This window comes from Labeo rohita, chromosome 7, assembly GCF_022985175.1.
Source record: "Labeo rohita strain BAU-BD-2019 chromosome 7, IGBB_LRoh.1.0, whole genome shotgun sequence".
Classification (NCBI taxonomy): domain Eukaryota; kingdom Metazoa; phylum Chordata; class Actinopteri; order Cypriniformes; family Cyprinidae; genus Labeo; species Labeo rohita.
Window position 1 is genome coordinate 40,106,241 of NC_066875.1, and position 17,763 is coordinate 40,124,003.

General features: G+C 36.3%; 1 protein-coding gene across 1 annotated transcript; it reads left to right on the forward strand.

Moving 5' to 3' along the window:
* Positions 1-5,104: 5,104 nt before the first annotated feature.
* Positions 5,105-12,255, forward strand: znf16l (zinc finger protein 16 like). The gene is made up of 3 exons (XM_051115913.1): positions 5,105-5,907; positions 7,688-7,870; positions 9,063-12,255. Exons 1-3 carry the CDS (start codon positions 5,199-5,201, stop codon positions 9,770-9,772), a joined length of 1,602 nt encoding a protein of 533 aa, XP_050971870.1. The 5' UTR covers positions 5,105-5,198; the 3' UTR covers positions 9,773-12,255.
* Positions 12,256-17,763: the final 5,508 nt, after the last annotated feature.

Here is a 17,763-nt window from a genome sequence, read left to right on the forward strand (position 1 = left end):
TATACTGTAACCTTGTTGATCCTGATGTCTGCAGCTATTTGAGCTGATCTGAAAGCAGTCTGATACTTGTTAATCCTATAATAATCAATGTCTAATATTGTGTAAAGCATGGTTTTGCATAAAAATAATCTTTCCAGCCTACTGAAACTGCTAAAATAAGATGACTGCATGAAATGCACCAATAACCTATGAAAGCATGAATGTGAAGAAAGTTCTTCCATCTGCATCGTTTGTTTACTGACTCATCTTTAGATTTGGTGTACTAATTTTTACACTAAACTGATCGATAAAGTACTAGGGATTAGATTTATATGCATAATAATAAACTTTTTTCCCACAGAAATGCAAATACACAAACATATTTATCCACATTTTTCTTTAACGCGGAAGTAAGCTTATGGTTGAGACTTTTATTTTATTAGCCACTATAGAGAAATAACGAGGAAAAACAACGTGCAGTAAACTGTAAAACTGTTTGCACTACAAGCCAGTGTTGTTATATTTAAGATAACACATTAAAAATAATATAATAAGACATATCTATTTGTAATATCAAGCAGCAAAACAAGCTTTTTTCTAGAGCTGAGATGAGACCGGAAGCCGAGCCCATGAAATTTACAAATGGCCGCGCCCACTATTGCGTGAAGAACAGTGTCGCGGTTTTCCCGCGGAATTTAACACTGTGGCCGCGGACTGTTTTTGAAGCGACCCGAATAACGTCATATTTATCCCCTGAAATGCAAATTTAACAGGGGAACCCCGACAAAAAACGTGTGTTTTATACCCCTGAAGGCCAGTTTTAACAAGGACCCCCCTTGAAGCGCCATTGGGTTAGTTTTGAGCTAGTTTCGATTAGCAATTGGGCGGGTTTTGTGAAAACCTGGCAACCCTGGTGAAGAAAAAGGTGTATAAAGACACCATCCTCAGATTGCGTTTGTGCTGAGTTTTTATCGATTTATTTATTTAATAATAGGCTTTAATATTTGCTAAGGGCATACTGCCACCTTGTGGTTGAATGGTCATCGTCAAACACTGCTGACAGTCAAGTAACAATAAACAGTGAACGATTGAACACTTTTACTACTCTTAATTATTCATAATAATGTCTTCGAATCAATTAATCTGGACTTCAGTGTTTCAATCGCCTAAAATATGTATCCCGTATTCTAGATTTCCACGTTCAGACTTAAACCAATATGTGACAATCCTGTCAATAAACCAAGAAGTAATTTGCAGTTTAAAATGCTTTCATTTACAAATCAACAATATCTGATTCTGGTTCCCAATTCCCACATTCTTTCTGTATATTCCTTTAAATGTGCTGTACTGACTTGTTTGCCAACTTTTCTCCAGGTACAGAAGAAGGAAACACATGCACTTCAGCTGTCAACCACCATCCCTCCTCCACAGCCCAAGTGCTGGACAAGGGGGTCAGTGTGGAGGGGGTCACTCTGGAGGACAGCTTCGAGGGTTACGCAGCTGAGCTTCGCCAGTGCCAGAGCAAAATGAGAAATGGCATTTACCCCTCCACAGAAGCGTCCCGTCCCCTCAGCGGGGTGCTGGAAGTCAACGAGAGCGACACTGTGCAATATAAAGCAACGTTTGTCTGAAGGAAGCTGCTTGCTGGACATTTTCAAAGACTGAGATGGAGCCAAAATGTGTATGTGGAAAATATTGTGTATGTTAATAATGTAACCTAAGATTGAAAGGGTTATTCGTTAATATTTTGTAACTTTAGACCATTCTTTATTTAATAATAATGATAAAAACCTCTGTGTTCAGTGTTAGATTGGGATCATAGTGCACATCAGAATGTCAGTGTAACTAGTTGGAAATTATAGTTGGAGGTAATGCGAATGGTTTCAGTAGTTATAGTGGAATTTAGTCCACCAATTCACAGTAATTCCTTTAAATGGAAAGTTGTTTTGTTTTTTGCAAGGCTGTCTTGTACTGTAAATTTGGAAAGCGAACACATCTAGTCTTATGTTAAAACAGATTCAGACACAAAAATTAAGTAATTATTATTAAAAATGAATTTAAAAATCATTGTTGAGTCATCTATTTTAGTCTAAGTGCGGGATCGATCTGTGTTTATTTTGTAACTCTATTATCAACTATTTTTTGTAATCGGTGAGATCATTCAGAGATGACATCTGAGTGTGAGTGTGTGTGTGAATGAGTGAGTGAGTGTGTCCCAGCACTGGGGTTGCACGAGTTAGTGCGCTCTCAGGGCTGGGTTGTGACAGGAAGGGCATCCGGCGTAAAAACATATGCCAGATCGGCTTTGCGGATCACTCCGCTGTGGCGACCCCTGATAAAGGGAGCAAGCCGAAGGAGAGAGAGAGAGTAGGTGTACAAGTCTAAAGTCTAAAACTCGCCTAAAGAGCGACATCTAGTGGTCATTACACAAAAAAGAATTTGTCTTCTTTTTCTTCTTCTAACCTGCTCAAACAGACCAGATCCAACACCAAAAGGTTTTTAACAGTAAGATTTATTTATTTATTTATTTATTTTTAAAGAAGTGTCTTCTGCTCACCAAGCCTGCATTTATTTGGTCCAAAGTACAGCAAAAACAGTAAAATCTTTAGTTATATTTTTGAATAAAAATATTGTACTAAATATTTTTACTATTTAAAATAACTGTTTTCTTTTTGAATGTTTAAAAATATAATTTATTCCTGTAATTTTCAAAGCATTTTTAGCATCAATACTCCAGTCACATGATTCTTCAGAATCATTCTAACATTCTGATTTGCCGCTCAAACAAAAAACAAAAAACAAAAAAAACAAACAAACAAAAAAAAAAAAAAAATATATATATATATATATATATATACAGTGGGTACGGAAAGTATTCAGACCCCCTTAAATTTTTCGCTTTTTGTTATATTGCAGCCATTTGCTAAAATCATTTGAGTTCATTTTTTTTCCTCAGTAATGTACACACAGCACCCCATATTGACAGAAAAACACAGAATTGTTGACATTTTTGCAGATTTATTAAAAAAGAAAAACTGAAATATCACATGGTCCTAAGTATTCAGACCCTTTGCTGTGACACTCATATACTGAACTCAGATGCTGTCCATTTCTTCTGATCATCCTTGAGATGGTTCTACACCTTCATTTGAGTCCAGCTGTGTTTGATTATACTGACTGGACTTGATTAGGAAAGCCACACACCTGTCTATATAAGACCTTACAGCTCACAGTGCATGTCAGAGCAAATGAGAATCATGAGGTCAAAGGAACTGCCTGAAGAGCTCAGAGACAGAATTGTGACAAGGCACAGATCTGGCCAAGGTTACAAAAACATTTCTGCTGCACTTAAGGTTCCTAAGAGCACAGTGGCCTCCATAATCCTTAAATGGAAGACGTTTGGGACGACCAGAACCCTTCCTAGAGCTGGCCGTCCGGCCAAACTGAGCTATCGGGGGAGAAGAGCCTTGGTGAGAGAGGTAAAGAAGAACCCAAAGATCACTGTGGCTGAGTTCCAGAGATGCAATCGGGAGATGGGAGAAAGTTGTAGAAAGTCAACCATCACTGCAGCCCTCCACCATTCGGGGCTTTATGGCAGAGTGGCCCAACGGAAGCCTCTCCTCAGTGCAAGACACATGAAAGCCCACCTGAAGGACTCCAAGATGGTGAGAAATAAGATTCTCTGGTCTGATGAGACCAAGATAGAACTTTTTGGCCTTAATTCTAAGCGGTATGTGTGGAGAAAACCAGGCACTGCTCATCACCTGTCCAATACAGTCCCAACAGTGAAGCATGGTGGTGGCAGCATCATGCTGTGGGGGTGTTTTTTAGCTGCAGGGACAGGACGACTGGTTGCAATCGAGGGAAAGATGAACACGGCCAAGTACAGGGATATCCTGGACGAAAACCTTCTCCAGACTGCTCAGGACCTCAGACTGTACCAAAGGTTTACCTTCCAACAAGACAATGACCCTAAGCACACAGCTAAAATAACGAAGGAGTGGCTTCACAACAACTCCGTGACTGTTCTTGAATGGCCCAGCCAGAGCCCTGACTTAAACCCAATTGAGCATCTCTGGAGAGACCTAAAAATGGCTGTCCACCAACGTTTACCATCCAACCTGACAGAACTGGAGAGGATCTGCAAGGAGGAATGGCAGAGGATCCTCAAATCCAGGTGTGAAAAACTTGTTGCATCTTTCCCAAAAAGACTCATGGCTGTATTAGATCAAAAGGGTGCTTCTACTAAATACTGAGCAAAGCGTCTGAATACTTAGGACCATGTGATATTTCAGTTTTTCTTTTTTAATAAATCTGCAAAAATGTCAACAATTCTGTGTTTTTCTGTCAATATGGGGTGCTGTGTGTACATTAATGAGGAAAAAAAATGAACTTAATTGATTTTAGCAAATGGCTGCAATATAACAAAGAGTGAAAAATTTAAGGGGGTCTGAATACTTTCCGTACCCACTGTATATATTATTATTATTATTATTATGTTGGAAACAGCTGAGTAGAATTTTTTCAGGTTTCTGTGATGAATAAAAAGTTCAGAAGAACAGCATTTATTTAAAATAGAAATCTTTTGTAACATTATATGTCTTTATCATCACTTTTGATCAATTTAAAGTATCCTTGCTCAAAAAAATATTCATTTCTATAATTTCTTTTTATAAATAAATAAATAAATATTATAAAAATTATAGTGACTCCAAGCTTTTGAATGGAATAGTGTATAATGTTACAAAAGCTTTTATTTTTTTTTTAGATAAATGCTGATCTTTGGATCTTTCTATTCATCAAAGAATCCTGAAAAAAATGTACCCAACTATTTTAAATATTGATGATAATAATAATAATTGTAATAATTGCAATAATAACAAAAATAACATGTTTCTTGAACAACAAATCAGCACATTAGTAATGATGCTGAAAATTCAGGTTTGATCACATGAATAAATTACATTTTAATATATATATATATATATATATATATATATATATATATATATATATATATATATATATATATGAAAAACCGTTATTTTAAATTGTAAAAATATTTACAAACAGGATGGCTCTGTAGAGGGCGCTGTTTATATTGTCAACTTCCGAGGTGGGAGGAAGTTGGTCTGGTGTTCTATGGTGTCCCTGCATCCTTAGTGTCCATCACGATCAAAACAGTGTCCCATCAGCGCTGAGTGCCTGCGCTCTTCAGCATGAACAGAAAGAGAAACCACTGCTATTTGGAAACAGGGCCGTCCTCGGAGTCCCAGGTCGCATTTATGGACAACGCAGGGTCCTTCAGCCGAGACGAGGAGGATTTCTCCGAGCTCGAGCCAGACGAGCAGCTGGTGTGCTCGGTGACCGAGATTACGGAGCACCTGGGCAGGAACATCACGGTGGTGCTGGAGTCCGCGCTGTCCGAGATACGCAAGCTGGTCAGCGTCCGGATCCGAGTCCTGAAGATGGAGCTCCGCGAGAAAACCGACGAGATCGAGCTGCTGAAAGCCAAGCTGGAGTCGACGGAGAAAGATGGGAGGGTTTCCAACTCCAGCAGCCTGGACTTTAGGAAAGCAGAGCATCAGTCGGGCCAGAAATACATCGCCGACTCGAAAAAAGCCAAACCTGGGACGCCCGTGGTGAAGAAGGAGAACATCAATGCGATCTGCGACTATCTGATGAAGGACAAGAACCAGCGGGGTGCTGCTGAAGTGGAAAGCGACCACAGCAATCAGGCCTTTGGGTCCGAGCGGGACATGCGGACCGAACCGCAGCCGCACGGGTCTCTGAGCCTGTGGTCGGACAGCGGTCCCGCGGACACGGACGCTGACACGGACATCTTCAGCATGCTGCCGTCCGCCAGCAAGCGCATGTATGACTATGAGTGGATGGCAGGAGTTGAGCTCAACTCAGCTGAGTTTAAAGGTACTGCGTAATCATATAGAGTATTGTAGACACAAACTATAGCTATGTATAACATGCAGGCATTGTATCTTACATATGTTTGCATGCATAGCCTAATGCATATATAGCATGCATGCATACATAGATGCATATAGTATTCATGTATCGTGGTATGAGATTTCTCTTTAGTATGTCTAGTTGACCATAGGGGTTGCATGTAATATGCATGCATTTTGTCTTATATGTTTGCATGCATTGTCGTATGCATATAGTTTATAGTATGCATGCATTATAGTGTGTAGATAGATCCATGTAATTGTGTAAAGTATGCATGCATTGTAGCATGTGCATAGTATGTATGCTTTCCTTGTAGTATATGTATAATTGCCTATGCTATGCATGTAGTTGCATGTAATATGCATGAGTTATGATACATATGCCTGCTTGTAGTATGCATTCATTGCTTTATGCATACATTTTATAAATGACATGCACTATGGAATCCATATAGATGCATCTAATTTAGTAAAGTATGCATGCATTTCAGTATGTATATAGATGCACATGTGACCCTGGACCACATAAGTAGCACTGGTATATTTGTAGCAAAAGTCTAAAATACACTGTGTGGGTCAAAATTATTGTTTTTTTATTTAATGCCAAATATCTTGAGGATATAAAGTAAACGTCATGTTCCATTAAGATATTTTGTAATCTTCCTACTAAAATATATCAAAACCTAATTTTGGGTTAGTAATATGCGTTGCTTGGAACTTCATGTGGACAACTTTAAAGGTGATTTTCTCAATATTTAGATTCGTTTGCACCCTCAAATTCCAGATTTTCAAATAGTTGTATCTTGGCCAAATATTGTCCTATCCTAACAGACGTTGTATAAATCTCCATTTTAAAAAATTGACCTTTATGACTGGTTTTGTGGTCCAGGGTCACATATATTAATGTATGGTATACATATTTACATGAAGTATGTAAAGTATGTACTTTGTAAATTATGTATAGTTGCATATAGTATGCTTATAGTTGCCGATATGAGGCATGTGTTGTGGTTTGCATGCAATGTAGCCTGTATATAGTATGCATGCATTGCAGTATGTATATAGATATGTATATATTATTGATGTATTAGTATGTGTCTAGTTGATTATAGTATGCATGCGGTTGCATGTATTATGCATGCATTGTGTCTTATATGTTTGCATATAGTTTGCATGCATTGTAGCATGTATAGCATATAGTATGCATGTAGTTGCATGTAATATGCATGCATTATGATACATAGGTGTGCTTGTGGTATGCATTCACAGAATACATATAGATGCATATAATTCTGTAAAGTATGTATGCATGTATATGCATATGTTTATAGATGCATATAATAATAATAATGTATGACCTACATATTTACATGTAGTATGCATTCTTTGTAATATATGGATGGTTGCATACAGTATGCTTATAGTTGCCCATAGGATGCATGCGTTGTGGTATGCATGCTTTCAAATTAATACTTTCAAATGCTGGTGAGGCTGCAATATGATATGTAATATTTAAATATTTTACCAGTGCATGCCCGTTCTTGTATGAAATTTAGGCCTAAATACACAACATCAAGTTTAGGTGTATACGTCTTACTTCAGTTTTGCATTTAATTGCTAGTTAATGACTGCTAGCATGTGAAAGGCGTTTAAAGGAAAATAAAAATCAAAATTGAATTCAACATCATCTGACTAAATTAGCAAAACCCAGTTGCATTTACTCCCATTCTCCTCTGCTTCTTTAGGAGATACTGAAACAAAATGTGAAGATATTCCCACTGTGGATGAGGAGGATGAAACGGAAGACTCTGAAGGAGGAAGAGGAAGTCTGAGGTCAGTGTCTGACCATTTTCCTCTTGACGCTCAGGGCTCCCCGCGGGAAGACAGGAGCAGCCCGGCCGAGGACAGTGTGGACAGAATGGAGTCAGGTCAGTGTTTTAAAAGAAAGAATGCTTTGGTTTGCAAACTCTAGATGAAAGCAGCTGGAAAGTGTAATGTGTTGTGCACTTTTAAACCTTTGTTAAATACTTAATCCATAACATCAAACGTATGTTTACTGTGAGTTTAGAAATTTAGTTTCAGTTTTTTAGTCCTAGTCTTTAGCCTTTGTGCTCAAAATTCTACCAACAGTCTTGTCAGTGAAGAATAAAACAAACAAAAAAACAACAACAACTGTTTTATTTTTGTCCTGAGTAAAATGAGTACTCAGTGAGATACTTGATTTAATTCAGAAGGAAGGTTTGCTGGAATGGTGTAAAATAAATAGCTATTAGACTGTTATCCATAAGATTATTAAATGTTTGTTTTGGAATTCTATGCATTAATGAATCATTCACAATATGGCCTGAAATGTGCATTATGGAAGGTGTGTCAATTTTGATTTCATGTTATGTTAAGTTGTATCATGTGTAAACTGGCTTTATATCAACCATTGTGCTCTCTAGAAATTGATATTTACATTGATCGAAACCCCTATTGATAACTTTCTGTACCTTTAAAAAATAAAATCACTTATTGGGTTAATGTGAAGAGATGAAACACTGACCATTTGGGGGTTGTAAGAATTTAAAGGCTGCATTTATTTGTTTTATATTAAAATACATTAATAACAGTAATACTGTGAAATATTATTGCAATTTTAATTTGTTTTCTGTTTTGATATATTTTAAAATGTAACTTATTCCTGTGATGCAACGATGAATTTTCTTCAATGTCACATGATCCTTCAGAAATCATTTTATTATGCTTATTTGCTGCAAAAAATAGTTATTATTATTAATGTTGAAAACAGTTACAAAACTAGTATTTTTTTGGAAAAAAATGGCACATATTTGTCAGGATTCTATGATGAAAATAAAGTTAAAAAGAACAGCATTTATTTAAAATAGAATCTTTGTTATGCATTATAAATGTCTTTATCATTTGAATGCATCATTGCAAAATATATAAAAAATCTAAACAAAATAATAATAATTTTATTTTCCCAAACTTTTTTTTAACTAATGTATGTTCGACAGTATGACAGCCTTAGTCACCATGCACTGTATAAAAAAAGATTTATTTTTTGTGTTCTTTTTTTGCATAAATGAACCTTTTTGGGAAATATTGATTCGCTTCCAGGTCAGCAGTTCTCCTCTCACACGTTCATCTGCCCCTTCTGTGGAACTCTTTGCCCTGACTCCTCATTCCTGGAGGAGCACATCAAGCTCATGCATCATGATGAAAGCACTCTGCACTCGGCCCCGAGCGGTTCTTCCTCTCGTGGGGAGGGCGACTCAAGCGAGGCAGGGCGAGCTCTGGGAGGCTCAGAAAGACCTGTTGGCCGGGGCGCACGGGAGAAGAAAGTGGAGGGCGGCTATGAGTGCGGCGACTGTGGGCGTCATTTCAACTATCTGGGCAACTTGCGGCAGCACCAGCGCATCCACACCGGCGAGAAACCCTTCGTCTGCCCCGAGTGCGGAGAGCGTTTCCGGCACGCCGCTCGTCTCAAGAGCCACCGCCTGAGCCACAGCGGAGCCCAGAGCCCCTTCCCCTGCCCGCAGTGCGGTAAGGGCTTCCCAGTGCTGTCCGGACTGAAAAGGCACCAGCGTGTGCATACGGGAGAGAGTCCGTACGCTTGTCCCCAATGCGGCCGCAGGTTTAAAGAGCTGGGGAACTTATACACACACATGCGCATTCACAGCGGTGCTACACCCTATTCTTGCTACCAGTGTGGGCGGAGCTTCAGGCATCTTGGCACGTATAAGAGTCATCGCTGTATGCCTGCTACTCAGTTAGCCAGTGGCCACAGTCCAGCATGGGCACAGGAAGACAAGGTGCAAACGGGGTAACTGCCAGGTGACAGATATGTGCAAAAAGTGGTTTGTTACTTCCTCGACTGCTGGTTCAGGATCCTAGAAAAAAAACTCGGCTGAAGAGAGATGTGAGGTCATTATGACAATAAACAACATCAGGTTTCATATATATGAAGCTGTAAGAATTAGCGCATCTTTCTCGTTCAAGTTAGTTAACTTGCTGCTCGTTAATGTTTGTTTTTGAAACATTTTGCAATAATATCTTCTAGCGTCAAACATAAAAAGTGTTTGAGTGTCCATACACAGTATTTCAAGACTTCACTAAAGTCACTAAAGTGTCACTAAAGTGTGTTTTATTGTTCTTTTTTTAAAATTCTGACTTTTTGTGAAAACATTCTGACTCTGTTTAGAAGCAGATGACAAGGCCATATTAACTGAGTGAAATATGCCTTACAAAAACGTTTAAGTTAAATAATTATACATTAATAATGATTCAACTTGACATTCCCTCTTCCACCCTTACAAAAAGCACCATGGTGTGAGATTGTAATACAAAGTTACTATTGTTTTGAATAATTACCATATTCATATAACATATGTACACTGCCATTTAAAAGTTTGGGGTATTGTTTTTTTTTTTTTCTTTAATGTTTTTGTCTCTTATACTTATTTATTTGCTAAAAAATAGTTTAAACAGCAATATTGTGAAATATTGTTACAATTTAAAATAACACTTCTTTTTGAACACATTTTAAAATATAATTTATTCATGAAACATCAGTTTTACTTCAGTCTTCAGTGTCACATGACCCTTCAAAAATCATTCAAATATCATTTGATGCTCAAGAAACATTTCATATTAACAATTCTGAAAACAGTTGTGCTGCTTATTATTTTTCTAAAAACGGTAATCATTTTATTTCAGGATTCTTTAGTTAATTTGTTTTTTAATTCTTGATTTTATGTTTTTTTATTAATTTTCAACTCGATCCATTCTTGCTAAATTAAATCTTTTGCCGAAACTTCCGGTTTATTAGCCGATACAGGGAAATGATGAGAACAATAACAAAAACAGTTTGCAGTAAAGGGTAACTGTTTGCACTACAAACCAGTGTGTTCATAATTAAGATAATACATTAAAATAATATGGTAAGTCAATTTGCAATATCATGCAGCAAAATTCGCTGTTTTGAACAACTAAATATAGCTGGACGGAATGGGACCGGAAGCTACACTTACAAGAAGAAAAATGTGGATTCTTTAAAAAACGCTTGATTGTGTACAAACATGGTACGTCAAATAATACCATGGTGTGTCAAAATCCAAATCCAATCACTAGTATCCAGTAATCAAGTCTGATCATAAATGCGTATGACGATGTATACGATTAAACAAGAAATATTATTTTATATATTTACAAGTTACATGCTAATTGCTAACTGTTATTAGGGTTGGCCAGGATAAAACTAACTTAACCATTTTTTTTTAAATATAACTTAAAGTTGGTTCAGCAGCTCAAAATCATGATGTTGAAAAAACAACACAGGTAGTTTAAAATGCATTGCAGTGTCATTTTGACAAGACATTACAAACCTGTAGTCACGTTTTGAGCGTTTGAGTGCTGCCATCGTGTGGATACCTTCTGTTATTGCATCACTGCGACCGTCAGTGTTTCTGTATGTTTTCAATTATGTGATCGCACTATTAACACCTTTTTTATTTATATTAGTGAATTGTTTATATATGTCTACCTGTATTTGAACAACTTATAAGTTTGGGAAAATATACCTGAATGGAAATACGTGTAATTCTGAAATGAATCCATTAGATTTATTTTAAGACTTTTCCATAGCGGTGATCTCAGAATATCCTGAACATTACCGATTAAATAGCACAAAAAGGTACAACTTGTCATTTTTCTCAGTGATAACTTTGAATGAATGATCTGTACAAGACAAACTGAACTGTAACTAATAAATACTCTTAAGCTATGGTTCCAGTTTATGTATTTGTAAGCGGTTGTTGACATCTTGACATGCTATTGAAGCACATTAAAAAAAAATAACACTTGTGTATGAAGTGATGTGTTTGATTTTTAACCTGCTTTGAAATTGCTATGGACCCTAACAGCGATGGAGTGCTTTTGACAGGTTGAATGCTGTCGCAGTCATTTGTCTTGTAAATGTCTCTCAGATATGCATGAGAAAAAAAACGTCGTGACATTTAAGAGAGGAGAACATATATGTCAGGAGAGACTGAGACAAAGAACAACATCCAGCCATAGGAACTATTTTTTGTTATTAGAGGGTGACAAGTCTCCGTCAGTAATCACGACGCCTTATTGACACACTGCCAGCTGAACTTGTCATTTCTCCAGGAGATTGCAGGGCTGTGTGTGACTGGAAGACTATTTTCCAGCAAAACACTTTGAGGAAAAGCAACAAGTTCTTACACAGAGACTACAAACGACGACTACAAAGTGAATTGTTGATGAAATGTAAGTAATATGTATTAGTACTAAAATAAATTAAACTGTGTACTTTAAGCAGCAAATGGTTTGTATTAATGTAAGCTTATAGGATGCCACCATTCACTCTGAAGACTCCACAGTGAAAACCATCAAATACTTAAAATAAAACTGCCAGTCCATTTCCATTATGTGAGGTAAAAAGCACTTACTGGCCAATAGTGGCATTGCAGACACAATGTAAACATCTGGGCTTTTATTGTGGAACTGTATGGCATTTATGGACACCTGCTGTGAAGAGGGTCTAATTTTATCCGTTCTCATAAGACCACATGTGTGGGATGTTTGCTGTAGACACAATGGGTGAGCAGCCATATTCATTAACTACTAGCAGCAATGCTAGACAAAACCTCACTTACCTGCTGTAGGCACTTTCCATCACAGAGTCTGTGAGGTCTGGAATGGGAACAGATACATAACAGCGGTTCACATTTTGAGCAACTTAATGTTATCTTTTATTAAAGCAAATTAAACCAAGGATGAAGCAACATTTCACACTTGATACGAACAATGCAAAAAATATATTGCAAGTAGTTTTTACAATTTTTTCTGTGGAAAAACCTATAAAAAACATAATTTAGTTGGATTAGGTAAAATTAATGTAAAAGTAAATTAAGGAGATAGTTCTCCCCCCCCAAAAAATTACGCCATGATTTACTCACCCTCGAGCTATCCTAGGTGTATATGACTTTCTTTTTTCAGATGAACATAATCAGAGTTATATTAAAAATGTCATGGCTCTACAAAGCTTTATAATAGCAGTGAATGGGTGTTGAGATTTTGAAGTCCAATTAAGTGCATCCATCCATCATAAAAAGTACTCCACATGGCTCCAGGGGTTAATAAAGGCCTTCTGAAGTAAACTGATGCATTTGTGTAAGAAAAACATCCGTATTTAAAACTTTATAAACCCTAATCTCTAGGTTCCACTAAATTTTGTATGCATGTACAGAGTGGTGTTCCAGCGGATGACGTAGGTGCAGCGTAGCTCTGGTGAGAATATGCTATTCTCACAGGAATCGTTTTGTTTACAGCAAAAGAAAACCAGTCTTCTTTTGGCTTGTCTGTGTTCATCACTTCTCGCCGGTGCTTATGTTACGCCTACATCCTCGCGAAAGCTAGAGATTACAATTTATAACGTTTTAAATATGGATATTTTTCCTATCAGTTTACTTCAGAAGGCCTTTATTAAAGGTAATTTAACAGATAATTTACTCACCCCTTGTTATCCAAGATGTTTGTCTTTCTTTCTTCAGTTGAAAAAGAAATGATCTTTCTTGAGGAAAAAAATTCAGACATTATCGCCATATAGTAGACTTCAATGGTGCCCCCAAGTTTGAACTTCCAAAATACAGTTTAAATGCAGCTTCAAATGTCTCTAAACGATCCCAGCCGAGGAAGAAGGGTCTTATCTAGCAAAATGATCGGTAATTTTCGAAACAAATTGACAATTTATATACTTTTTAACTTCAAACGCTCGTCTTGTCAAAGTCTATGTGAACTGTTTTTTTCTGGTTCAGTATGGTCAATACAAAAACTCCCATCTCGTTTTCTTCCCCAACTTCAAAATCGTCCTACATCGCTGCAGAAGTGTTTACAAAGTGAACATGCAAAGAAGATCAAACGCCCTTTACAAAAAAAAAAAAAAAAAAAAAAAGGAAAAACAGTGATTTAAGACGATTTTGGCGTTAAAGAAGAAAACGAGATGGGAGTTTTTCGACATACCCTAAATGTATTGACCTGGAATACACAGACTACACATGCATATCGCAGAGATGAGACAAGACGAGGATTTGAGGTTAAAAAGTATGTAACTTGTCCATTTGTTTAGAAAATGACTGATCGTTTTGCTAGATAAGACCCTTCTTCCTCGGCTGGGATCATTCAGAGCCATTTGAAGCTGCATTTAAAATGCATTTTGGAAGTTCAAACTCACAGGCACCATTGAAGTCCACTATATGGAGAGAAATCCTGAAATGTTTTCCTCAAGAAACTGAGGAAAATCGACTGAAGAAAGAAAGACATGAAGATCATGGATGACAAGGGGGTGAGTAAATTATCTGTAAATTTTTGTTCTGGAAGTGACCTTCTTTAATTCATCTCACTTGCATAAAAACAATTTCTCAAAATAAATAAAAACAGTCAAATGCAAAGGCAGAATATGTGACCCTGGACCACAAAATCAGTCATAAGTAGCACAGGCATATTTGTAGCAATAGCCAAAAATACATAGTATGGGTCAAAATTATTGATTTTTCTTTTATGGCAAAAATCATTAGGATATTAAGTAAAGATCATATTCCATGAAGATACTTTGTAAATCTCCTACTGTAAATATGTCAAAACTTAATTTTTGCTTAGTAATGTGCATTGCTATAAGAACTTCATTTGGACAACTTTAAAGGTGATTTTCTCAGTAGTTAGATATTTTTGTACCCTCAAATTCCAGATTTTCAAACAGTTGTATCTCAGGCCAATATTGTCCTATCCCAACAAACCATACATCTTATGACTGGTTTTGTGGTCCAGAGTCACATATGACGCAAACCTGCAATAATTAAGTATGTTAAATAACACAAATATCCTTTATGTATTTAATTCCGTTTTATTAATCAATGTCTTTGCTGCTGACCTTTGTTGATCCAATTCAAGCAAGCAAAAATTACTTTAGATGAACTAACAATTGTGCTTATTTTGCTTTTTTTTTTTTGCTGAAGAGTGTTGAATTTTCTTTTCTAGTATTCTACTATACAAATGTGAATTTACTTTTCCTTCAGCCCAAGGCTGATTCATTTCACTTTCGGTGTGAAAACGTTTACGTTTGCCAAAAATAAACCTTTTTATTTAAAAAACAAACAAGCAAGCCCTGCACAGATTTGAAAAGTAATGCAACACATTATTTTCCATAATTAGTTACTTTTTTAGGGAGTAACGCAATATTGTAATGCATGTTTTTTAAAAGTAACTTTCTCCAACACTGGATATAATAAAGCGAGAATAAATCATTCATTTAAGTTGATTCTTTTCAATAAACCCTTTCACTGCCAGTGATTGCACTGAATGATTTGACTGATTTGATAGTAGCGGTTAACTACTCACTGATTAAATGATCTGGATGGAAAGAGTCAAAATAAAGGAACTGTAGTGACCTTTGATCTTTGAATGTTTGGATATACAGTGTATCACATAACCTAGTTTCGACACATTTAGACACCTGATTGTTGTATAACCTTGATGTTCGCACCTTCAAGGCTTCTGGTTTTTTAAACCAAGGTGAAAAGATGTTTTGTGCTCCGACATGAATTTCTGTAGGTTTTCTTCTGGTTTTCAGCCTTTTTACCTGAGTGTATTGAAGGCATGAATTATTGGATTGCTGTACTTTCATTCAGTATTGAATTCTCACCTACACACCGACACAAGCATTACACAATGACAGGACCGAGATCAATTTAAAACGTGACTGCTCTATGCACTGATGTAGGTATGAATGCTTGCACATCAGCGCACCCATGGACATACTCAGCTAAAAATACACCTATTCCTTGCACTCAGTATCAAAGGACATGTTCATGTCTGTTAAAAACCATCATTTTCTGCACCTGACTGCAGTTACACTCCATTAACTGATACTAAATCCTCAGTGGTGCATAAACATGCCACATTGACAGAGCAATCATTTAAGCTTGCTTTCTAGCCTTCATAATTGTTGGATCCATCTGATAGAATCCAATGGAATTGTGTGGTATGAATACAATAAAGAAGCCCATAAATGTCAGGCTTGATTGATTTCACAAACTCGCATGAAGGCCTTTTCTTTATGCTGTTTTCTGTAGGACAGACAAAGATAATACCTTTGCATCGGGTCTTGTTATATATATATATATATATAGTGCAGATATGGTTTTATAAGAGACATAAAACTAGTACAAGGTCAAACGGTTTAGTTTAGCTGTTGTGAACAATATTTTAGAATAGAATATCACTGTTGACCAATCAGAGCCAAGAATTCCAGAGAATTACATTTAAGTTTTGTCACATTTATGATATGATTCTCCTGCTCTTACAGTGCACATGTCAGAAACTGGTCTTGCGTGTTATAACCACAAATATCACACAATGATCAAATTCACTGAAGGGGAAAAACAACCCTTGCTGGAATCTCTTAAATTACTAAATAAACATTATGGGAATGTGCATCAGTGGAGACTACAACAATAAAAACAATAAACTCTCATCAATCAAAAATTTGTATGAAACACTTTGCATATATTGAATGAACTTGTCAGATATTGGCAAACTAATGAATTGCAAAAGATTCTGAGATATTCTGAAATATGTTGGTAAACAGTTGATGGTAGCCATTGACTTTCATAGTATTTTTTTCCATACTAGTGAAGTCTAGTGGCTTCCAGCAACTGTTCGGTTACCAGCATTCTTCAAAATATATGCTTTTGTGTTCAACAGAAGCTATTGGAGTTACTGAAGCATATTTTACAAGAAAATATAATTTGTCTTTTTTCCCACATTTAATTCAGTTTGTTACTTGGTGTTTTTTTGTAACTGATCATGAAATTTAGCAGCTTCTGTGTGAAAATTGTTTCTTCATATTTTTTCCCAATATACATAAAGCACCACTAATAATTTCTACCAGTTGTCAAAGTGTGTTATTTATTTGCTTGATTTATTGGCATTTCCAGTATTACACATTACAGAATTATAAATGAACTGAGGTTTGTTTACCAAGTAAGATAATGAATATTGAAGCATTTATCTGAAAGAAGTAATAAAATCCAATCAACCACCGGAGTATCTCTGTGCAATTATCTGCAAAAGACAGAATTTTTGTATTGAAATGGCATTCTTCAATTATTCACACTGCATTCATGAAGGGGGCTGATGCATACAAACCATTTAGGAGAAAACAATAAAAGTTGTTCCAATGATTTCCTAAAAAATACAATCTTCAAAAACACAATTAGAACATGAAAAGTCATCTTAGTATTTGTACTATGACTCTATGTAATACAGCTTTGGTTAATAGATACCAGAAATAGACAGAATCATTAATCCTCTGCATTTTCATGCATTTCTGGGAATTCTGAAAGGTTACCGCTGAACATAATCTAATGTTTTTGCTTGTAATATTTCAGTAAGCCCAAACACGCATTATGTGTTCTCTGAGCACAGCTCTGATAATGCCATAAGCCTTAAGAACATATATTAAGCTATGTCAAGAAAAATCTGTAAAAATATGCCAAGAGTCATTTTATGATGAACTGTAGCTATTTATTAAACATAACTTCATTAGCTATGACAATATACCTCATTAAACCTGTACCTGATATTAGCTTTTCATTTTAATGAAATATCACATAGCTTTCCATCAGTTTAAACTGATCTAAAGGGCATGAGAAGAAATGTCTTCTATAATTTTTCAGTACTTCTCTGTAAATTCAGACCTTGAGTTGAGAGTGGGAAGTTAATTAGTTTTTTTTCTGAA